Raw genomic sequence first — 25,257 nt, forward strand, 5'->3', positions numbered from 1 at the left:
TTGTTGCATGCTCTTGTGTTGTTGCGGTTGAAGCTGAAGTAGTCATTGACAGGCAGGACGTTGCAGCATATGATCTTGTGGGCAATACTTAGATCGTGTTTTAGGCGTCGTAGTTCTAAGCTTTCTAGCCTTCTGGAGGGACCATTGTGGAGGCAATATGCTGGCTCTGTTAAAAAGTGCTATTGTAACATATTGTAAGCCGCCCTGAGTCTAAGGAGAAGGGCGGCATAAAAATCAGATAGATAGATAGATAGATAGATAGATAGATAGATAGATAGATAGATAGATAGATAGATAGATAGATAGATAGATACATACATACATACATACATACATACATACATACATACATACATAGATACGTAGATAGGCTGACAGGCCACAACAAACCTGGTCCTCTCTCCAGTTGGTGGAGGCATTGAGATTGGTGAAGAAGGTTTGGCATCTTCTCCCAAGGTGTCACACTGAAGATACATCCACTTCCCTAAGTTTTAGAATGTACTGAGGCATCAACCGATGGTCAGCATGGGTCCCAACTCAAAGTTCAATATACCAAAAGCAGGACTCCACTCCCAGTCGTTTCATCACACATTTTTGTTGGGTCTCCACGGGGCTTTCATTTTTCATCTTTCTGACACTCACAAAGGCGTCACTCTATTTTCTGCCTTTCTGCTTCGACTTAAGTCTTTAAATGAGAAACAAAATAAATGAATGAAAACGCCAGGAAAAAAAAATTATCCAAGGAAATGTAAATTTCCAGTTTACAGCTCTCTGGGTTTCGTTTGATGTATGTTTGGACCAGGCCAAGTTTTTTAAATTATGAACAGAACAGCATAGCAAAGCTGGTAACGATCGGTGTGCGAGGTGGAAAGATTGTCTTCTTATCAGCCCCTTGCTTGGAGCTTCCTTGGCCTCCACCATCTCCGCAGTTTATTCCAAAGAGCCGTTTGTAAGTCCCGTGCTCTGTTCTTTGCGTGTCAACAGGGGTGAATTTACTGGTTGGATCTGAAAACGGATTGTGCTTCTGGACCGGAGAGTGGACAAGGTCGAGTTTACTCCTTGATTAGCAGGAGACGTTTTCAACAGATGGATGTGTTGGGAAGGACTGAATGTGCTAATTACCATCTCAGGTTTGTTGGCTCTCTAAAAACTTCTAGCCTACCATTCAGTACCAAGCAATGAGAGAGTGGGGGAGGATTAGACTATAAACTGGATTATAACAAGTCAGCTCTTGCTTAAACAGAATAGAACAGAATAGAACAGAATAGAATAGAATAGAATGGGGGATTGTAGATTGTTTGCTTAGTTTTAATTAATTGGATTTAGCTATTGTATTCTGTTGATTTTATATGTTGTAAACTGCCCCGAGTCCTCGGAGGGGGGCGCTATGTAAATCCAATAGATAGATAGATAGATAGATAGATAGATAGATAGATAGATAGATAGATAGATAGAGAGAGAGAGAGAGAGAGAGAGAGATGAGAGAGAGAGAGAGAGAGAGATGATAGATAGATAGATAGATAGATAGATAGATAGATAGATAGATAGATAGATGATAGAGAGAGAGAGAGAGAGATGAGAGAGAGAGAGAGAGATGATAGATAGATAGATAGATAGATAGATAGATAGATAGATAGATAGATAGATAGATGATAGAGAGAGAGAGATGAGAGAGAGAGAGAGAGATGATAGATAGATAGATGATAGATAGATAGATAGATAGATAGATGAGAGAGAGAGAGATGAGAGAGAGAGAGAGAGAGAGATGATAGATAGATAGATGATAGATAGATAGATAGATAGATAGATAGATAGATAGATAGATAGATAGATAGATAGATAGATAGATAGATAGATAGATAGATAGATAGATAAAGTAGGTAGGTAGATAGATAGATAGATAGATAGATAGATAGATAGATAGATAGATAGATAGATAGATAGATAGATAGGATAGAATAGAATAGAATAGAATTCTTTATTGGCCAAGTGTGATTGGACACACAAGGAATTTGTCTTTGGTGCCAATGCTCTCAGTGTACATAAAATAAAATATACATTTGTCAAGAATCATGAGGTACAACACTTAATGATTATCATAGGGGTCAGATAAGCAATCAGGAAGCAATCAATATTAATAAAAAATATTAAGGATACAAGCAACAAGTTGCAGTCATGTGGGAGGAGAGGGGTGATAGGAACAATGAGAAAAACTAAGAGTAATAGTAATGCAGCCTTAATGAATAGTTTGACGGTGTTGAGGGAATTATTTGTTTAGCAGAGTGAGGGCATTTGGGGAAAAAGCATTCTCGTCTAGTGGTGTGCAGTGCTATATAGGACATTTTGAAGATGATCAGGGATCTGAAGGACTAAACCATACAATGAATGGTTAAAGGAAATAGATATGTTTATCCTAAGGCAGCAGTTCCCCACTTGTGGGTCGTGACCCCTTTCACAGGGGTCACCTAAGACCATCAGAATACCCATATTTCCGGTGGTCTTAGGAACCGAGACATTGCTCCTCTAGGTGGATCCAGCCACATGGAAATACACTACAGCAAAAAAAAAAATCTGTGCCATGGGGACTTCTGAGCATGCGCAGAAGCCGAATTTCTGGCACTGCACATGTGTCGCCGTCTTATTTTCAGGGGGGGGGGTTGCAGTTATTTGTTTTTTAAAAAAATGACACTGCACATGAAAGACTCTGGAGGCTGGAGAGGTTGAAAAACGGGCCTTCCACTCCCACCATGCCATCATGTGCCAAAAGCGAGGGAGCACAGGAGAGGTTGCGGGCCCCTGCACAGGGAGTACATTGAATTATGGGTGTGGATACATGCACTCCCATGCGCTCCCCCCCCCCATCTTTTGGCATGTGATGGCAAAAAGGCTACACATCACTGGTATAAGGACTTCTGCCTTGAGAAGAGGGTACGACTAGGAAGACCTCCAAGGTCCCTTCTAACCCTATGACTCTATGATCCTGCTTAGCGCAATTGTGACAGTGATGTAATTGTCTGCAGAAGTAAATTTTAAAATGTTCCTCTTTCTTTCTTTCTTTCTTTCTTTCTTTTTCTTTCTTTCTTTCCTTCCTTCCTTCCTTCTCTCCCTCCCTCTGTCCCTCCCTCCCTCCCTCCCTTCTTTCTTTCTTTTTTCTTTCCTTCCTTCCTTCCTTCCTTCTTTCTTTCCCTCCCTCCCTCTGTCCCTTCCTCCCTCCCTCCCTTCTTTCTTTCTTTCTTTCTTTCTTTTTTCTTTCCTTCCTTCCTTCCTTCCTTCTTTCTTTCTTTCCCTCCCTCCCTTCTTTCTTTCTTTCTTTCCTTCCTTCCCTCCCTCACTCCCTCCCTCACTCCTTTCTTTCTTTCTTTCTTTCCTTGCTTCCCTCCCTCCCTCTGTCCCTTCCTCCCTCCCTCCCTTCTTTCTTTCTTTCTTTCTTTCCTTCCTTCTTTCTTTCTTTCCCTTCCTCCCTTCTTTCTTTCTTTCCTTCCTTCCCTCCCTCCGTCCGTCCCTCCCTCCCTCCTTTCTTTCTTTCTTTCTTTCCTTCCTTCCTGCCTTCCCTCCCTTCCTCCCTCTCTCTCTCTCTCTCTCTTCCCTTCCTTCCTTCCTTCCCTCCCTCCTTTCTTTCTTTCTTTCTTTCTTTCTTTCTTTCTCTCTGTTTCTGTTCCAATCCACCCAGGCAAAAAGAATAAGCTACGGGTATATTATCTGTCCTGGCTACGAAATAAGATCTTGCGGAACGATCCCGACGTGGAAAAACGGCAAGGCTGGGTCTCGGTGGGCGACCTAGAAGGCTGTGTACACTACAAAGTTGGTGAGGGTCTCCATCTCCCTGGAAGGGCACTGAACACCGTTAAAATAAGGGTCAGGCAAAATGAGGGTTATTCTAGATAGGTAGGTAAGTAGGTAGGTAGCTATCCATCTATATTTATATATCTAAATATATATTTACCTATCATTATATAGTGTTGCCACCGTTTCTTATTTTCGCCATCTGGTTTTTAGTATTTATCTCTCAGCTCAAAAAAATAATTAATTACTTTAACATAGATCTTTCTGATTGCGATGGGTCAGATACAACTTCACAACTAACAACAGGGCTGAGTCCAGCCCCCGGGCCTTGAATTTGATACCCCAGGATTAGACTATTATGGGCACAATAGATACAGAGGGGGGAAAAACCCACCCAGCAACACAGAAGCAATTTCGCGACAGAAATATATGACAGAAACCAATCTGTTTATTTATTGGCACAATCTAGATTTGGAGGTTAATGCAACCCTTGTTTGCTTTAACGCAGAATCCTGTTGAATATATCTTGCCGCTAGATACAGTGAGCTGAGACAAGTTATTTGCACACAATCTGTAGCACGAGATGGGGGCTATTGAGATAATATCTTAGCAAGATTTATGTTATCGTCCGATGCTCTGTTTTTTAACGTGTAACTCATTACATAATGATTCTGCCGGGGCTTAATTACTTTCCGTTCGTTTCAGCATGTGAATTATTCCCGAATGAATATGTAAATCGGGAACTGGTAGTAGATCTAGGAGCCGGGATCCTGGGATAAACCGACCAAGGTCTTTTCCGTGACCCTCCACTCTCTGCGGCGCCCGTAGATCAAACCCCCTTGCGTTCACAGTAGATCAAAATCCTGTTACATTTGGCTGTTTAAACAGTGATTTAGAATGCCCCCTCGATCTTTTATGCCCGGCCAATTAAAACAGAAATGATTGCCTTCCAGTGAAATACGAGAGGATCAAGTTTCTGGTGATTGCCGTGAAGAATTCGGTGGAAGTCTACGCTTGGGCTCCCAAACCGTATCACAAATTTATGGCTTTTAAGGTAAACGGCAGAGCTTAAAATCGATCCCAATTAGTGCCTTTTTTCATTGGGCATCCTGAGAATATTTGGCTTGTGATGGAAGCAGTTGAAGGGCTGCAAAATAATTTTTACTACCACCCTGTGGGCGTGGCTTATTTTGTGGGGGTGGCTTGCTGGCCATGTGACCAGGTGGGAGTGGCTTGATGATCATGTGACATCGTCTTGCTCGTTTGAGTCCCCCAGTGGACATTGATGCTTGTGGGAAATCTGTCAAACCCAAGTTCATTACTGTGGGTCATGGGTAGCCCAATCAAAAAGCCAAATGTGTCGATCTGTCTTTCTGTAGTCGTTCAACTCGCTCCCTCAAAAACCCCTCTTGGTTGATTTGACTGTGGAGAACGGGCAGCGGCTGAAAGTTATCTATGGGTCAGCTGTAGGATTTCATGCCATCGATGTGGACTCCGGCTCGGTGTATGACCTATACTTGCCAACACATGTAAGTATCTCCCTTGGGGACATTTGTAAAGATCACAAGATCTGTGTGAATTTTCCAGACAATGGGAGTTTAGATATAGATTCTACTAGATGGTGGTGTAGCACTTTTTCTGTTAACTATCCAGCTTGGTGGAGGAGGAAGAGGAGGAGGAAGAGGAGGAGAAGGAGGAAGAGGAGGAGAAGGAGGAAGAGGAGGAGAAGGAGGAAGAGGAGGAGGAAGAGGAGGAGGAGGAAGAGGAGGAGGAGGAGGAAGAGGAGGAGGAGGAAGAAGAGGAGGAGGAGGAGGAAGAAGAGGAGGAGGAGGAGGAGGAGGAAGCGCCATGATGGTGCAGTGGTTAGAGTGCCATACTGTAGGCTACTTCTGCTGATCACCAGCTGCCAGCAGTTTAGCAGATCGAATCTCACCAGGCTCAATGTTGACTCAGCCTTCCATCCTTCCAAAGTGGGTAAAATGGGGGCAAGAGGCTAACTCTGCCCACTGTCCGCAGTTTGATCATAACCAGCTCAAGATTGACTCAGCCTTCCATCCTTCAAAGGTGGGTAAAATGAGAACCCAGATTGTTGGAGGCAAGATAATGACTCTGTAAAGTGCTTCAAGAGGGCTGTAAAGCACTATGAAGTGGTACATAGGTCTAAGTGCTATTGCTCTCTGTCTATCTCAATCTGTCTGTCTATCTATCTATCTATCTATCTATCTATATATATATATATATATATATACACACACACACACACACACACACACCTACCTACCTACCTACCTACCTACCTATCTATCTATCTATCTATCTATCTATCTATCTATCTATCTTGGTAGCACAGTGATTAAAATGCAGTATTGCAGGCTAACTCTGCCCACTGCCAGGAGTTCAATCCTGACCAGGTCAAGGTTGACTTAGCCTTCAATCCTTCCGAGGTTGGATAAAATGAGGACCCAGTTTGTTGGAGGCAAGAGGCTGACTCTTTAAATCACATAGACAGGCTGTAAAGCACTGTAAAGCAGTATATAAGTGCTATTGCTATCTTCCTTCCTTCCTTCTTTCCTTCCTTCCTTCTTTCCTTCCTTCCTTCTTTCCTTCTTTCCTTCCTTCCTTCCTTCTTTCCTTCCTTCCTTCTTTCCTTCCTTCCTTCTTTCCTTCTTTCCTTCTTTTTTTCCTTCCTTCTTTCCTTCCTTCCTTCCTTAATTCTTTCCTTCCTTCCTTCCTTCCTTCCTTCCTTCCTGCCTTCCTACCTTCCTGCCTTCCTACCTGCCTTCCCTTCCCTATTCATCCATCCTAGCTCAAGGTTGACTCATCCTTCCATCTTTCCAAGGTGGGTAAAATGAGGACCCAGATTGTTGGGGGTAAGAGGCTGACTTTATAAACCGCTTCCAGAGGGCTCTAAAGGCACCGTGAAGAGAGGTATAAGTCTAAGCCCCATTGCCATTGCTAGTATGTATGTCAATTTTCCCCGCTCGTGATCCCCCCTGGACTTCAATTCCTAGAATTCTCCAGGGATCTTGGCGTTTACTGGGACATCAACAAATCTGAAGGGTGTCGCGTTGAGATGGGTCGATTTTGAATGTTTCTCCTGACTCTGTCTTTGGAAACAGAAAAGTTGGATTCAATCCAACATCTTCTTAAATACTTCAAGTTTCAAGTTTTATTGGATTTATATGCCGCCCCTCTCCGAAAACACGGGGCAGCTAACAGCAATCATAAACAGTATACAATAATAATCCAATACTAAAAGCGAATTAAAACCCCTTAATATACAAAACCCAAACATACATACAGACATACCGTGCATACAATTGTAACGGCCTAGGGGGAGAAGAAATCTCAATTCCCCCATGCCTGGCGGCAGAGGTGGGTTTTAAGTAGCTTACGAAAGGCAAGGAGGGTGGGGGCAGTTCTAATCTCTGGGGGGAGTTGGTTCCAGAGGGCCGGGGCCGCCACAGAGAATCCTCTGGGGAAAAGGAATGCTCAGTCTGAGTATTGTATTGGCAGTTCTGTGTTAGCAAATACTTCAAAAGAAAAGGATTTAGGGGTAATGATTTCTGACAGTCTCAAAATGAGTGAACAGTGCAGTCAGGCGGTAGGGAAAGCAAGTAGGATGCTTGGCTGCATAGCTAGAGGTATAACAAGCAGGAAGAGGGAGATTATGATCCCGCTATATAGAATGCTGGTGAGACCACATTTGGAATACTGTGTTCAGTTCTGGAGACCTCACCTACAAAAAGATATTGACAAAATTGAACGGGTCCAAAGACGGGCTACAAGAATGGTGGAAGGTCTTAAGCATAAAACGTATCAGGAAAGACTTAATGAACTCAATCTGTATAGTCTGGAGGACAGGAGGAAAAGGGGGGACATGATCGAAACATTTAAATAGATTAAAGGGTTAAATAAGGTTCAGGAGGGAAGTGTTTTTAATAGGAAAGTGAACACAAGAACAAGGGGACACAATCTGAAGTTAGTTGGGGGAAAGATCAAAAGCAACGTGAGAAAATATTATTTCACTGAAAGAGTAGTAGATCCTTGGAACAAACTTCCAGCAGACGTGGTAGATAAATCCACAGTAACTGAATTTAAACATGCCTGGGATAAACATATATCCATCCTAAGATAAAATACAGAAAATAGTATAAGGGCAGACTAGATGGACCATGAGGTCTTTTTCTGCCATCAGACTTCTATGTTTCTATGTTTCTAAGGTTCTTCCCCTGGGTCCCGCCAAGCGGCATTGTTTAGTTGACGGGACCCGAAGAAGACCCACTCTGTGGGACCTAACTGGCCGCTGGGAAGGCTCCAACACTGGAAGCTTTTAAGAAGATGTTGGATAACCATCTGTCTGAAGTAGTGTAGGGTTTCCTGCCTAAGCAGAGGGTTGGACTAGAAGACCTGCAAGGTCCCTTCCAACTCTGTTGTTGTTATTATTATTATTATTATAATTCTGTTTGTCAAGTCCAAGGACTGCTTATGCTGCATAATTCATTTTGAATCCTTCCGTTAAACCCATGCAAAATAAGTTGATTTTAGGACCGAATTTCAAAGATTAAAGAGGTCACCGGATGTCCTGAATAAAAAGTAAACCAACCCAATGAAAAGGGATAATATTTTGTAAAAAGAAAAAGAAAAAAGATTGGCTTCGGCAGCAAACTCCCAATTTAATTATCAGTGCGAGGAGCAATCTTTCCCCATCGGTTGACCTCAATAGGGGGTCTCCCCTAGGAGATTGCTCGCTCCTGATTTCAACTCGCTTGTCACCGTTAAGATGGAACACACTAAAAATACACCTTCCCTCAAGAGGGTAGAAATTGAAGAACGGTTACTCTCTCCTCCTCCTCCTGAGCTGCAGTTGTCAGGATTGGAGACGTGAATAATTCTCTTCTGAAATTCTCCATTTGGAACCCGCATCTTCGAAAGCCAACGGACCGAACACATCGACTCGGAACCCGTCTCTCTTTTTATTTTATTTTATATTTATTTATTTTTGCCTTCTTGCTTTCGGCTTCTCTGCTTCGATTGCTCATGCAGCTCAACCCGAGGCAGCACATTAAAATAGCGTTCAGGCTCTGGATCCCTATTTTGGTGCTACGGATAGTTGCAGCCGAGGTCCCAGACTACACAAGTGGGCAAGTACGTCCAGCAAGTGGAGTTTATTGTGCCTTTCCTGATTTTGCAAGGTTTGCTCGGCAATTAGAAGCGTTTTAATCAACTACATCCCTGTGTTGGTTTGGTGGCCGCAATGCCTCAGATAGAAAGTCCCTACAGAGAGTGGTGAAGACAGTAGAGAAGGTTATAGGAAGCTTGCATCCCATTACTCAGGATGCTGCTTATAAGCACTATGTGTTTAGAGCTCAAAAGCATTGTTAGAGCCCCCAAACACCTACTCGACAGTCTGTGTCTGTTGCTCCCCTCTGGGAGGAGGTTTTTGAAGTATTTCTAGCAGGACTACTAGGTTCTGTAGCTTTGTTTCCTAGGGCATCCGTCTGGTAAACTTGCAAGATTGGTTTTTCTCGCCATGTGCTAATTAGCTACTACTACTAATACATCCAAACTAGACCATGTTCTTTCTCTGTGTCATATAATTATATGTGGGTATGCGGCTACTTTTTTTTTTCATGTTTACGTGGTATATATTGGAGATGGTGACCCTTTGAGAGCTGTATGCAATGAAATTTCATTTTAATGTATGATGATTACTATACATTTAAAGTTATAACAATGAAGTTATTCAAAGCCTAAGAATTGCACAAAGGCCTTTAGTAGGCTTGGGTGCTTTGCAGTCTTGGGCTTGTTCAGTGTGCATTTGTGTGTGTGTGTGTCTATCCATCCATTCCAAGTTAATTAGATTTTGAGCAGCTTGTTTCTCTTGTATTGTAGAGATGGGATTGTCTGCAGAATTAATTTTACCTTCTGATTTTTTTTATAACGGCGAAGTGTTCACTATATGGATGCTGCTGAAAATCCCTCAACTCTGTCTGTCTGTCTCTCTGTTTCTCTCTCTCTCTCTGACACTCTCACTCACTCACTCTCTGTCTCTTTCTCTCTCTCTCTCCGAGACTCTCTGTTTGTCTCTCTGTAAGTCTGTCTTTCTATCTCTGTTTCTCCCTCTCTGTCTCTCTCTGCCTCTCTGTCTGTCTGTCTCTCTCTCTCTCTCTGAGACTCTCTCTGTTTCTCTGTCTGTCTTTCTATCTCTGTCTCTCTCTTTCTCCCTCTCTCTCTCTGCCTCTCTGTCTGTCTCTCTCTGTGTTTGTCTGTCTCTCTTTCTCTCTCTCTCAGACTCTCTCTGTTTCTCTGTCTGTCTGTCTGTCTTTCTATCTCTCTCTCTCTCTTTTTCCCTCTCTCCCTCTCTGCCTATCTGTCTCTCTGTCTCTGTCTCTCTCTCTCAGACTCTCTCTGTTTCTCTGTCTGTCAGTCTTTCTATCTCTGTCTCTCTCTCTCTTTTAATCTCTCTCTCCCTCTCTGCCTCTCTGTCTGTCTCTCTCTCTCTTTGTTTCTCTCTGTCTGTCTGTCTCTCTCTCTGAGATTCTCTGTTTCTCTGTCTGTCTTTCTATCTGTCTCTCTCTCTTTCTCCCTCTCTGCCTCTCTGTCTTTCTCTCTGTCTGTCTCTGTCTCTTTCTCTCTCACTCACTCTCCCAAACTCTCTCTGTTTCTCTGTCTGTCTGTCTGTCTGTCTGTCTATCTCTGTCTCTCTCTCCCTCTGCCTCTCTGTCTATCTGTTTCTCTGTCTGACCTTCAAGCAATGTGTGTATTTATTTAGAGAGAGAGAGAAGTAAAATTGCCATAGCTGGAACTGAACCAGAGAACCACTGGGACTCAAGATTACATTAAATAGGGATTTTTCTCTCCATCAAACCAGATCAGAGGACGATGTGATATTAGGAGAAAAGAATTGGCATTTAAATTCCAGCTCTCCTCAAAGGAGCTACATGCTGTTGGTGAAATGAGAAGGCTAGGTAATGTAGGAGATCATGGTCCCCCAAGGAAACTCCCACCTGGTGAGATTTTCTTTAAAGGAACCTGGGGGAGCAGATTTAGCCCCAATTTAGACCATCTTCTTCTTCCTAGATGTCGGTTTTAACGATGAAAAGATGAGAAATCCAGCCACAACTCTCCTTACTATCTGATTTGATCTTCTCCCATAATGTCTACTACTGTTGCTGCTGCTGCTGCTACTTCTCCTTCTTCTCTTTCTCCTCCTCCTCCTCCTCTTCTTCTTCGTCTTCTTCTTCTACTACTACTTCTTCTTCCTTATCTTCTCCTCCTCCTCCTCTTCTTCTTCTTCATCTTCTTCTTCTCCTCCTCTTCTTCTTCTTCTTCTTCTTCTTCATCATCATCTTCTTATTATTCTCTTTCTCCTCCTCCTTCTTCTTCTTCTTTGTCTTCTTTTTCTTCTTCTTCTTCTTCCTCTTTTTCTTCTTCTTCTTCATCTTCTTCTTCTTCTCCTCCTCTTCCTCTTCTTCTTCATCATCATCTTCTTATTCTCTTTCTTCTCTTTCTTGTTCTTCCTTATCTTCTCCTCTTCCCCTTCCCCTTCCCCTTCTTCTTCTTCTTCTTCTTCTTCTTCTTCTTCTTCTTCTTCTTCTTCTACTTCTCCTCTTCCTCCTTTTCTTGGATAATAATGTCTACCTCCCTAGGTTTTCCTATCAAATGTCCAGACTGAGGCACAATTTTTCTCTTGTGTGTCACAAAACGTTCTGCCATGAGTCTTGAGTGTTGTCATCCTCAGGTTTAGTTGAGGCAAAAGTTAGAAAAACAGGCAATTCCAGAGACACATATTGAAGAGGTTAGAAAGTAAGGATGAAGTAAAAATATGCTCATAATAAAAATGAACCTGCCTCTCTTTTTCTGTCAAGATTGGGTTTAGGCCTATAAAAATGCTGGAACTATTAAAACGAATAAATTACACTGGCCAACACAAAAAAGGTAATAGATCTGCAAAAGTAATAGATCTGCTTTATGGAATTTGATGTGGTGATTCCAAAAATAGGCCTAGTTTTGCTCTATCACCTACAGTTTCCGATATAGAAGCATTTTTGTTGTTACGTTATTTCTACACTTTCAATCTATGAGGTAATTACTGTTTCCTTAATGTCACCAGTAGTGTTGGGCGAACCCAACGAAGTTCGGGTTCGATACCTGAATTTTTTAAAAAGTTCGGGTTCGGCACCTGAACCCAAACCCGAACTTTTGCTGAACTTTCAAGTTCGGCGCTCGGGAAAGCGCCAGGAAGCGCCGCCGCCCGGCTGTCACCTTCCGGAACAGTCGGGGGGCTTCCCGGTGCTCTCCCGAACCTGAACTTTTGCTGAACTTCCGGGTTCTGCGTTCGGGAGACCGCCAAGAAGCGCCCTGGCTGTTTCTGAAGGTGACAGCTGGGCAGTGGCGCTTCCCAGAACAGCCGAGGAGCTGTCGGCCGATCGGGAAGTGCAAAAGGAGATGGGGAATCCCACGAGGGTATTCCAGCTTTGACGTCACTGAGACGTCCTTCCTGGAGTCCCCGTTTCAGCCACCCAGGAAGGACGTCTCAGTGATGTCAAAGCTCCGCCCCTGGAATCTCCTCGTGGGATTCCCCACCTCCTTTTTCACCTCCCGACTGGCCGACAGCTCCCCCGCTGTTCTGGGAAGCGCCGCTGTCCAGCTGTCACCTTCAGAAACAACCGGGGTACTTCTCAGCGGTCTCCCAAACACCGAACCCAGAAGTTCGGCAAAAGTTCGGGTTCGGGAGAGCGCCGGAAGTGCCTCGGCTGTTTCGGAAGGTGACAGCTGGGTGGTGGTATGCCGAACCGCACAAAGTTCGGTACGGGCCTGAACTTTGCAGGTTTGGTTCGCCCAACACTAGTCACCAGTATATTTCCTATACTTTATAATGATGATCCTGCTCCATGGAAACTATACCTACTACAGAAAAACTACCTGCATTTTTGAAATCAGAACCAAAAAAAAAATGATTCGGAAAAGTACAAAGCCAGATGCGATGATTACAAAAAATATTTTTTGTAAACCTGTGTTATTCTTGTAAATGAAAATGGCTTTCCTGGTATTGTTGCACTGTTCACAGATCTGTTAAACTACAACAGGGATGAAATATAATGCAGGCAAAATTCTTCAGCATTTAGCAATTTAGTTGACTCACCTTTCTAACTATGTTGTACCATAATGTACACCATAACCAAAGTGTTGGTTATGACCTATAAAGCCCTTCATGGCACCGGACCAGATTATCTCAGGGATCGCCTTCTGCTGCATGAATCCCAGCGACCAGTTAGGTCCCACAGAGTGGGTCTTCTCCGGGTCCCGTCAACTAAACAATGCTGCTTGGCGGGACCCAGGGGAAGAGCCTTCTCTGTGGCGGCCCCGGCCCTCTGGAACCAGCTCCCCCCAAAGATTAGAATTGCCCCCACCCTCCTTGCCTTTCGTAAGCTACTTAAAACCCACCTCTGCCGCCAGGCATGGGGGAATTAAGATTCCTTTTCCCCCTAGGCCTTTACAATTTTATGCATGGTATGTCTGTATGTCTGTTTGGTTTTTATATTAATGGGTTTTTAATCGTTTTTAGTATTGGATTATTATTGTACGCTGTCTTATTATTGCTGTGAGCCGCCCCGAGTCTTCGTAGAGGGGCGGCATACAAATCCAATAAATAATAATAATAATTTTGTGATTCTATTCACCCTCTGACCGCATTTTCAAAAATCACTGAATTTTTAGTGATTTCTGGTGAATTAATGCAAAGTTATGGAACAAAATGCCCTCCCTATCTAAGCCTATAAGTTATGGGCGCCGTGTTAGGAAATGATTGAGAACCGAACGGAGAAACAAAAACTTTACCGTTAGAATAATCTCAGTCGGCCTGGGCGCCTGTATTTTTATGCAATCTATTGCTTTATCGTCGTTTATTTTTAGACTGTTTTCTATAATTCTGTAATGTTCGTAAGAATTTTTTAACGGGATAATTTCTATGCTAAAGTGCCCTTTACTATCATTTTTACAATGCAACATTGCACGTCCTACTGCATTCAAATTACCCAGGGTTTTATTTATTTTCACAACATGATATTCTCCAAATTCAAAGGCAAACACTGAGTAGAAGCTTCAAGGCGCTCTTTGATATTTAAAGAGGGATAAAAGGAGACACCTTTTTCTCAGGTAGCAGCTCAAACTCGATATTTAAAAAAAGGAAAGAAATGTCTTTCTCTTTGTATCGGCACTGAAAACCAAAGAAAGTACGCCGACATTTTCAAAGAGATAAATCTTTTTCGCTTCTCGGATCTCCAAGCTGGTTGGTTTTTAATGCCGTGTCATGATAGCTAAATTGATGGACTGCAGTTACTTAAGTTGTAACTTGTTCTGTGGTGTAAATCTTTGTCGAATGTAATTCCAGATCCAGGGAAATATTCATCCGCATGCTATTATCATTCTCCGGAACACCAGTGGGATGGAACTTCTGCTGGCTTATGAAGATGAAGGCGTCTACCTTAACATCTACGGGCACTTCTCCAAGGAAAATATTTTGCAGTGGGGAGAAATACCCACATCAGTAGGTACGTATGGGTGGACTGGGAGTAGAAGACCCACCAGAACCAGATTAAATCTGTATGTGTGAATGTGTCATTCACTGAGGTTTTCAGCTCCTCAACTAAACGTGTTTTGGGTACCTACGATACACGAGAGTGGACAAACCACGTTTACTCTTGTTCCTTCAAAGTCCTTGGTGCTTCTTGGTTGTTTTATTAACCAGCTGGGGGACATCATCAGTATTAGAAGGGAGGAGGGTTTGCAAAGGGGAGGAGAGGAGGAATTGTAGGGTCCTTGTAGCTCTCTTGAGTAGGGTGGTTTTCTTGCAAGGTTTTTCATTACCAATTAGTCGGCAACTTCATTGGTTGAAGGAAGTGGGATTTGTAAAGAGGAAGAGAAGGGGGGGAGGAAGAGGAAGAGAAGGGGAGGAGGAAAAGGACTGTGAAGAGGAGGAGGAGGAAGAGGAAGAGAAGGGGAAGAGGTGGAGGAGGAAGAGAGGGGAGGAAGAAGAAGAAGAGAAGGGAAGGAGGAAGAGGACTGTGAAGAGGAGGAAGAGGAAGAGAGGGGAGGAGGAAGAGGAAGGGGAAGAGGAAGAGAAGGGCAGGAGGAAGAGGAAGAGAACGGGAAGAGGACTGGGAGGAGGAAGAGGAAGAGAAGGGGAAGAGGAAGAGAAGGGCAGGAGGAAGAGGAAGAGAACAGGAAGAGGACTGGGAAGAGGAGGGGGAAGAGGAAGAGAAGGGGAAGAGGAGGAAGAGAGGGCAGGAGGAAGAGGAAGAGAACAGGAAGAGGACTGTGAAGAGGAAGAGGAGGAAGAGGAAGAGGAGGGGAAGAGGAAGTGAAGGGGAGGAAGAAGAGGAAGAGAAGGGGAAGAGGACTGTGTGGTCTTTGGTGCTTTCTGAGTGTGGTTGTGTTCTTGCAGACATTTCATTAGCCAACTAGGTAACAACTTCAGGGACAGTAGAAGTGGGTTTTGCTCTTTGTTTAAGTCCAGATCAGGCCCTCTCCAGCAGCCCACATCCAGATAAGCAGGGATTAAGGCCAGACAAACAGTCAAGTGGAAAACAATGCTGTAAACACAGAACTACCAAGGAGAAAACCACACTTCCACCAACACTGGCAGGACAAGTTACTGTATATAAATAGGAAGCACGCATCATACTCATTAGCCCTGATGATGTTACCTAGTTGGGTAATTGAAACGTCTGCAAGAGCAGCAAAGTTCAGCCCTGAGCTACAAAAAATATTCCCTTCCCCTTGTTACTTCGCAGAGCAAGTCAAGTCACTTCCTTTTTAGTGTTGCCGTTGTCACAATACTTCACCTTTCCAATGACATTTTTAAAAAAATTAAGAATCAGAATGGCATGATATAATTAGCACATGTCAAGGCAATTATTCTCACTGGTATATTAGTGTTTAACACTGTCTGTATAGTGTCAAGTTCTCGCATCTGACAATCTAGCATTAGCTGCAAGATGCGAGAAGTTCTTTGAGATAAAAGAACCATCAGCAATTGGGTTTTAGGAGAGAAAATGCTAGGTTTTTGGTATCGGAGCGGTGTGGAAATTTTAAAACTATACCCTGGAGGAAGCAGGCTAGGTTACAGCTCGCTATGATAATATTGGAAGGATCCTGGAATGCGGTAGATATATTTTTCTATCTTGGTGCTACGTGTAGCTGATAAGGCAGAATATTTGATGTTTTTTTCTATTAAAGTAGAGAATTGCCTCTAAGCTGCTTCAAGAAACCAGGTCTCAGGTTGGAAAGGAAGAGCAAAAATTGAAGCAACAAGGGTTGGATCTATGCAGGATCGATGAACTGTAATAAATGTTGAGCGAAAAGGGGGGGAAAAGACATTTTTTTAGAAAAAAGGGGGGGAAAGCAGGAATGAAAAAAAAAGGCTTTCCCCCTTCCTAAAAGCATCATCTTTGTTTTCCTTTAAACATTGCTTACGGTTCAAGGTGGGGGCTCTGCTTTGGTTTTGGTTTTTAGGAAACATTTTAGAAACATAGAAGACTGACGGCAGAAAAAGACCTCATGGTCCATCTAGTCTGCCCTTATACTATTTCCTGTATTTTATCTTACAATGGATATATGTTTATCCCAGGCATGTTTAAATTCAGTTACTGTGGATTCATCAACCATGTCTGCTGGAAGTTTGTTCCAAGGATCTACTACTCTTTCAGTAAAATAATATTTTCTCATGTTGCTTTTGATCTTTCCCCCAACTAACTTTAGATTGTGTCCCCTTGTTCTTGTGTTCACTTTCCTATTAAAAACACTTCCCTCCTGGACCTTATTTAACCCTTTAACATATTTAAATGTTTCGATCATGTCCCCCACTTTTCCTTCTATCCTCTCAAGTATGAAGAGGTAGCCAGTCAAAGGTAATAATAATAATAATAATAATAATAATAATAATAATAATAATAATAATAATACAGAGTTGGAAGGGACCTTGGAGGTCTTCTAGTCCAACCCCCTGCTTAGGCAGCAAACCCTACACTATTACAGACAGATGGTTATTCAACGTCTTCTTAAAAACTTCTAGTGTTGGATTATTCATAACTTCTAGAGGCAAGTTGTTCCACTGGTTAATTGTTCTAACTGTCAGGAAATTTCTCCTTAGTTCCAAGTTGCTTCTCTCCTTGTTTAGTTTCCACTCATTGCTTCTTGTTCTACCCTCAGGTCCTTTGGAGTATAGGTTGACTCCTTCTTTGTAGCAACTGCTGAGATATTGGAAGATTGCTATCATGTCTCCCCTGGTCCTTCTTTTCATTAAACGAGACACACCCAGTTCCTGCAACCGTTGTTGATAAGTTTTAGCCTCCAGCCCCCTAATCCTATTTGTGGCTCTTGTCCACATACTTTCTAGCGTCCCAACATCCTTTTTACATCGTGACGACCAAAACTGGATGCCGTATTCCAAGTGTGGCCTTACCAAGGCCTTATAAAGTGGTATTAACACTTCACGTGATATTGATTCCATCCCTCTGTTAATGCAGCCTAGAACTGTGTTGGCTTTTTTGGCAGCTGATGCACACGGCTGGCTCACATTTCAATGGTTGTCCACTAGGACTCCAAGATCCCTCTCACAGTTATTAATAAATAGTAAAGACATTATTCAATCAATCAGAATAGAGGTTCAAGGGACTTTAGAGGTCTTCTAGTCTACCCCCTACTCAAGCAGGAAACCTATAACCCTTACAAACAAACAGAGGCCCAATCTCTTCTTTAAAAACCTCCAGTGACGGAGCACCCACAACTTCTAGTGGCAAACTGTTCCACTGGTTCATTGTCCTCACTGTACGGAAGTTTCTCCTTAATTCCAAGTTGCCTCTGTCCTTCATCAATTTCCACCCGTTGTTTCTTGTCTTACCTTCTGGTGCTTTGGAAAATAAAATTGACACCCCAGCCCACCTCCCCCCCCCCCAAATTCTGACTTATTTCAACCAGCTGCTGCGCCATGAACGCTACCGATAAAATAAAGCAATTTGCAAAAAATTTTAACCGGTGGAGAGATGAGGGAGGAATAAAATGATCAATATAGTTCAAGAAATGAATCACAGGGAGCTCTTTAAGAATTTAAGGCAGGCTAGACTGGCGCAGTCGTTCCAGTAATTGGAACAAGGAAACTTAAATCCAGAGGGAAATTAAAGTGGTGAAGCTACCGTATTTAAGTTGTTGACTCTTCAAAAGAGGCAGAGCTGAAATGCAGAGGGTTTTTTTCTGGACAGGAAGACCGATACTTTGGAAACAAAACGGCAGGAATATCATTAGAAATGGAACTTTTTTTTCCTTTTGCTTCAGTCAGTTTGGGGAAGGGTACACCATAGAAACATAGAAGACTGACGGCAGAAAAAGACCTCCTGGTCCATCTAGTCTGCCCTTATACTATTTCCTGTATTTTATCTTACAATGGATATATGTTTATCCCAGGCATGTTTAAATTCAGTGACTGTGGATTTACCAACCACATCTGCTGGAAGTTTGTTCCAAGGATCTACTCCTCTTTCAGTAAAATAATATTTTCTCACGTTGCTTCTGATCTTTCCTCCAACTAACTTCAGATTGTGGCCCCTTGTTCTTGTGTTCACTTTCCTATTAAAAACACTTCCCTCCTGAACCTTATTTAACCCTTTAACATATTTAAATGTTTCGATCATGTCCCCCCCCTTTTCCTTCTGTCCTCCAGACTATACAGATTGAGTTCATGAAGTCTTTCCTGATACGTTTTATGATTAAGACCTTCCACCATTCTTGTAGCCCATCTTTGGACCCGTTCAATTTTGTCAATATCTTTTTGTAGGTGAGGTCTCCAGAACTGAACACAGTATTATTCCAAATGTGGTCTCACCAGCACTCTATATAAGGGGACCACAATCTCCCTCTTCCTGCTTCTTATATCTCTAGCTATGCAGCCAAGCATCCTACTTGCTTTTCCTACCGCCCGACCACACTGCTCACCCATTTTGAAACTGCCAGTATTTGGAATACTGTGTTCAGTTCTGGAGACCTCATCTGCAAAAAGATATTGATAAAATTGAATGGGTCCAAAGACGGGCTACGAAAATGGTGGAAGGTCTTAAGCATAAAACTGGAATACTGTGTTCAGTTCTGGAGACCTCACCTACAAAAAGATATAGATAAAACTGACGGGTGACAAAAATCCTCCTCATGACCATAGGTGGACAAGGAGCACTCCCAACAGGAAGTACCAAAGAAAAAAAACAGCCAGGTAGCGAAATACACCATAGGCTTCATCCCCCCGCCCCCCCGCCAGCTACATCATGGAGATCAAAAGCCCAAGCCACAGATGCCATCATCTATTTATAGGAAGCTTCAGCTCTGGGATTGCAGCCTGGTGATCGAACGGTAGAAGGAGCAAGCTCCGACTTGCCTCGGCAGGAACAAACAGTCTGTACTTTTGGATGCCCGTCAACATCTGGAAATGTTATCTAACAAGTTATTTATGAAATTGTTTCTCTCCTGATGTCAGCTGGAAAGCATTCCCTGTGTGGTTTGCCGATTGATATAAACCACACCGTCCCCGGCCTTGAGCTTCGGATTGAGAAGATTGCGATAATAAAGAGAAAGAAAAGGAGGGATGGGCAAAGAAGCTTATAAGGATCTTGGTGTCTTCTCCTGACTCATCCTGCTGGAGATGTAGCTTCCTTTTAGGAAGGGAGGTGTTGGTTATCACCTATAAAGCCCTAAAGGCAGTGGATGTTCATTTTTGTAGTTACTTCAATAAATCCTTGGAATGGTCCTTTGCTAAGCGAGATTGGAATCCACTCTGTCTGAGAATCTATGGCTTCTCTACCACCAGAGACACATGGTTGGTTGGTGGTGGGTTGGTTTGGCTTGGGTGGTGGTTTGTTTGGGTTGGGTGGGTTGGTGGGTTGGTTGAGTTGGGTTGAGTTTGTTAGGTTGGGTTGGCAGTTTGGTTGGGTTGGGTTGGTGGGTGGGTGGGTTGGGTTGGGTTGAGTGGGATTGAGTGGGTTGGCTGGTGGGGTGGGGTGGTTGTTTGGTGGATTGGGTTGGGTGGTTGGTCGGTTGGGTTGAGTTGGTTGGTTGGTTTCGGTAACCACCTGTCTTAGTAAATGACTCTGGCAGCTTACAACCCAGAATATAATTCTTTATTCTTTATTGGCCAAGTGTGATTGGACACACAATAAATTTGTCTTGGTGCATATGCTCTCAATGTACATAAAAGAAAATATAGATTTGTCAAGAATCATGAGTTACAACACATAATGATTGTGATAGGGGTCAAATAAGCAATGAAGAAACAATCAATATTAATAAAAATCTTAGGATACAAGCAACAAGTTACAGTCATACAGTCCTAAGTGGGAGGAAATGGGTGATAGGAATGATGAGAAAAAACTGGTAAAAATAGAAGTGCAGATTTAGTAAAACGTTTGACAGTGTTGAGGGAATTATTTGTTTAGTAGAGTGATGGCGTTCAGGAAAAAACTGTTCTTGTGTCTAGCTGTCTTGGTGTGCAATGCATCTGCACACCTACAATTTAAAACTCTACAATTAAAAAAAATTCTACCCTTTAAAAAATTAAAATATAAAAACATTTTCAAACAATAAAGAATTATAAAAACGGTAGAAAGTGTTAAAAACCATAGAAAGCATTAAAACATCAAATTCGATGCCAATATGTTTGGCCAGTTAACATTATAGCCAGGAAACACACACACAAAATACACACACAAAGAGACATGCATCCCTTCTTTATTCTGTGTAAAGAACATTAGCCTTCTACCTAGTTAAGCATATAGTGTATCTAGGTTACATTCCCCCTGTGAAAGGCTTGGAAGCTGAATTTGAAAAAAGGACTCGCAATGTGGCTCCAGGTATATATGTAAGAACAGACCTGTCCAAACTCAAGTCAAAGTTGCCCAAGATTGTAATTCTTCTTGTTATCAAATGGCACCTTCGCTGCAAATACCAGAAATAAAATTACTATTGCCAACAGCTTCCCACGAAGACAGCCATTTATTCAGCCCTTTCTCGGCCCCTTGTCTTTTTTCTTTGTGGTTTTAATTTTTAAGAAAAAAGCTCCATTAACTGTTTGTTTCTTTCTTTCTTTCTTTCTTTCGTTCTTTCTTTCTTTCTTTCTTTCCTTCCCTCCCCCATCAGCTTATCTTCAATCCAATCAGGTGATGGGCTGGGGCGAGAAAGCAATTGAACTGCGTGCTGTGGAAACCGGATGCCTGGAAGGCGTATTTATGCACAAGAAAGCCCAGAAGCTGAAATTTCTCTGCGAAAGGAATGATAAGGTATAGGGTGCAAGAACTTGAGAGGTGGTGGTAGGAGGAGAGATTCATCCACCTATTGCATCAGAGGAGGAATCTGGTATTTTTAGCTGTGCTCCTAGCAGCGTTCCAAAAACCACCCACAACACAATAAAACTCCAGCGCTAGAAGTTTCTCAAAGTTAGAAACATAAAACATAGAAGATTGATGGCAGAAAAGTGCCCTTATGTAAGGGGCGTACATAAGTGCACTGGTGTGCCTTTCGTCCCCTGTCCAATTGTCTTTCCTTTCTCTCACTTATCATATATATTTTCTTTCTTTCATATATCCTCTCCTCTAAGTTCACTTTTACCCTTATATATATTACTACATGTCTATTTTTCTTCCTATGTATTTGTGTATTGGACAAATGAATAAATGAATGAAAAAGACATCCTGGTCCATCTAGTCTGCCCTTATACTATTTCCTGCATTTTATCTTAGGATGGATCTATATTTATCCCAGGCATGTTTAAATTCAGTTCCTGTGGATTTACCAACCACGTCTGCTGGAAGTTTGTTCCAAGCATCTCCTACTCTTTCAGTCAAATAATATTTTCTCACGTTGCTTCTGATCTTTCCCCCAACTAACCTCAGATTGTTCCCCCTTGTTCTTGTGTTCACCTTCCTATTAAAAACACTTCCCCCCTGAACCTTATTTAACCCTTTAACATATTTAAATGTTTCGATCATGTCCCCCCCTTTTCCTTCTGTCCTCCAGACTATACAGATTGAATTCATGAAGTCTTTCCTGATACGTTTTATTCTTAAGACCTTCCACCATTTTTGTAGCCCGTCTTTGGACCCGGATCACAATCTCCCTCTTTCTAGAAGTTACTCAAAGTTCCAATTTATTAGAGATGTCATATTGACACATTTGGGAAAAACCAAATCTGAAAGCTTCCAGGATTTCCCCACCCAGCTGAAATTTCACAACTCTGCCCCACATCCACAAGTTCATCACATAGTCCACCCAAATCTTCACATTCAACTGGAGACAATCCCCAGTCCATACCATCCAGGTGCAGGGCAAGACCAGAGAAAATGTTTGTTCACACACAAATAAATCTTAAATCAGTCTTTCCTTGAAAAAAACAAGAAGCATTGGGTGGAAACTAAACAAGGAGAGAAGCAACTTAGAACTAAGGAGAAAATTCCTGACAGTTAGAACAATTAACCAGTGCAATGACTTGCCTCCAGAAGTTGTGAATGCTCCAACACTGGAAGTTTTTAAGAAGATGTTGCGTAACTGTTTGTCTGAAGTGGTGTAGGGTTTCCTGCCTAAGTAAGGGGTTGGGCTAGAAGACCTCCAAGGTCCCTTCCAACTCTGTTATTCTATTCTATTCTATTCTATATTCTATTCTATTCTATATTCGATTCTATTCTATTCTATATTCTATTCTACTCTACTCTACCCTATTCTATTCTCATTCCAATACTTATTCTATTCTTATTCTGTTCCTATTCTATTCTATTATTCTATTCTATTCTACTCTACTCTATTTTCTAATCGATTCTTATTATCTCATTCTTATTATTTTCTTTCATTCCAATACTTATTCTATTCTTATTCTGTCCCTATTCTATTCTATTCTATTCTACTCTACTCTATTTTCTAATCTATTCTTATTCTCTTTTTCTTATTATTTTCTTTCATTCCAATATTTATTCTATTCTCATTCTATTCTTATTTTGTTTCTATTCTATATTCTATTCTACTCTACTCTATTCTATTCTCATTCCAATACTTATTCTATTCTTATTCTGTCCCTATTCTATTCCATTCCATTCCATTCTATTCTACTCTACTCTATTTTCTAATTTATTCTTATTCTCTTTTTCTTATTTTCCTTCTTTCCAATATTTTATTCTTATTCTATTCTTATTTTGTTTCTATTCTATATTCTATTCTACTCTACTCTACTCTATTCCTCTATTTGTTGACCAAAATATTTGTTGACCAAAAGGAATAAATATACACCCTTTCATTTCATTGTAGCTCTGGTGGCCTTTTCACAGAATCTCTCTCTGAGCAGAGAGACATTGTTAGATTTAAAGCTTCCTAAAAAGGAAGACAGACGCTGAAAGATCAGTACCAATTAACTGAAAACCATATTTCAGGTTTTCAAATACTGCAATTGTTTGCCTTAGGCAATGCCCTTCCAGAGAGGTATTGGGGGGACGAGCAGAGCAGAACCCATCAGGTCATGATTAACATATCGAATAAGCCAAAACGAAGGGGTCTCCATGCTGCCAAATGTTTCAAATTGGGATTTATTTGCAAAGATTAAGTGAAAACAAAACTGCAAACGTGCTAACTGCACATAAGCAATGTTGGCAATAATGGGCTGCTGCTCCCACGGGTGGTGGTGGGAGACACATTGGGGGTAGGAAGTTTATGCATGGAGGAAGGAGGGAGGGGAGAGGGAGGGAGGGAGGGAGGGAGGAATAGCAATAGCATTTAAACTTATATACCACTTCATATTGCTTTTACAGTGCTCTCTAAGCGGTTTACAGAATCAGCTTGTTTGCCCCCAACAATCTGGGTCCTCATTTTACCCAGGAAACAAGGAAGGAAGGGAGGAAGGAAGGAAGGAAGGAAAGAATAGCAATAGCATTTAAACTTATATACCACTTCCTAGTGCTTTTACAGCACTCTCTAAGCGTTTTACAGAGTCAGCCTCTTGCCCCCAACAATCTGGGTCCTCATTTTACCCACCAAGGAAGGAAGGAAGGGAGGAAGGGAGGAAGGGAGGAAGGAAGGAAGAATAGACGGAAGGAAGGGAGGGAGGGAGGGGGAGGGAGAGAGGAAGGAAGGAATAGCAATAGCATTAAAACTTATATACCACTTCCTAGTGCTTTTACAGCCCTCTTTAAGCGGTTTACAGAGTCAGCCTCTTGCCCCCAACAATCTGGGTCCTCATTTTACCCACCAGGAAGGAAGGAGGGAGGGAGGGGGAGGGAGGAAGGAAGGAAGGAAGGAAGGAATAGCAATAGCATTTAAACTTATATACCACTTCCTAGTGCTTTTACAGCCCTCTTTAAGCAGTTTATAGAGTCATCCTCTTGCCCCAACAATCTGGGTCCTCATTTTACCCACTAAGGAAGGAAGGAAGGACAGACAGAAGGAAGGAGGGAGGGAGGGGGAGAGAGGAAGGAAGGAAGGAAGGAATAGCATTTAAATTTATATACCACTTCCTAGTGCTTTTACAGCCATCTCTAAGCAGTTTACAGAACCAGCCTCTTGCCCCCCAACAAACTCGGTCCTCATTTGACCCACCTCGGAAGGACGGAAGTCTGAATCAACCTTGAGTCGGTGGTGAGATTTGAACTGTTGAACTACACCTAGCAGTTAGCTGAAGTAGCCTGCAGTGCTGCACTCTAACCACTGCGCCACCCCACCTGTAAATCAAGAACTGCCTCCATTTTTTATCTGGCACTTTGGATTAAAGCAGACTTCGTGTTTATACATTTTGAAGTATTATGCACCATTATCAAGTTATGCACAATATTTGCATTTCTTTTTTTTCTTTTTCAGGTAAACTAACCCTTCTCTTATCTTTCTCCCCTCAAGGTGTTTTTTGCATCGGTTCAGTCTGGTGGCAGCAGTCAAATTTACTTTATGACCCTGGGCCAAAACATCCTGTTCAACTGGTAAAATGACTTTGGAATGAAGCCAATATTTTGACCATCCCAATTTTTTATGAGCCATCTCAAGTGTAAGTCGTTTCAGAAGTCGCCCCCCCTCCCCTCATTCCTGCAACGAAAAAGAAAACCCCACCATCCTTGCAAAATGTCCTTCCATTGTGGACGCTACAACTCTTTGCAAGTGTATTGTTTAAAATTTGCCATCCTGGGGCACTTGTTATTTTTTCTATTTTTTGCAAAGAAGAATTGCTTCATGGAAGCCATGCCTCTTACAAAGTATGCACAAAGATGTTGTGTGTGTGTGTGTGTTATTTTTTATTTTTATTTTTGCACAAAGATTGTAACGGTTTTTTTTTTCTCCGATGTTCGGGGGAGAGGATTAGGGTGTTTGGATGAAACTGGGCACCCAGCTAACCATATTCCATGCAAGGTGGAGACAAAAACCGTTGGATGGCTAAATTAGTTTGGTAGTTTCCCTGTTTTTTTTCCA

At 42.2% G+C, this 25,257-nt stretch overlaps 1 protein-coding gene across 1 annotated transcript in view; it reads left to right on the forward strand.

Annotated features, from left to right (window-relative positions):
• Window positions 1-25,054, forward strand: part of NRK (Nik related kinase) — a 96,403-nt gene extending 71,349 nt beyond the window's left edge. The window contains 9 exon segments of the mRNA XM_070759943.1: window positions 985-1,027; window positions 1,029-1,098; window positions 1,100-1,130; window positions 3,671-3,805; window positions 4,737-4,837; window positions 5,163-5,312; window positions 14,180-14,339; window positions 20,965-21,104; window positions 24,694-25,054. Coding sequence (XP_070616044.1) covers window positions 985-1,027; window positions 1,029-1,098; window positions 1,100-1,130; window positions 3,671-3,805; window positions 4,737-4,837; window positions 5,163-5,312; window positions 14,180-14,339; window positions 20,965-21,104; window positions 24,694-24,777 — 914 coding nt within the window. The 3' untranslated portion in view covers window positions 24,778-25,054.
• Window positions 25,055-25,257: the final 203 nt, after the last annotated feature.

The sequence above is a fragment of the Erythrolamprus reginae genome, chromosome 8, assembly GCF_031021105.1.
Source record: "Erythrolamprus reginae isolate rEryReg1 chromosome 8, rEryReg1.hap1, whole genome shotgun sequence".
Lineage (NCBI taxonomy): Eukaryota > Metazoa > Chordata > Lepidosauria > Squamata > Dipsadidae > Erythrolamprus > Erythrolamprus reginae.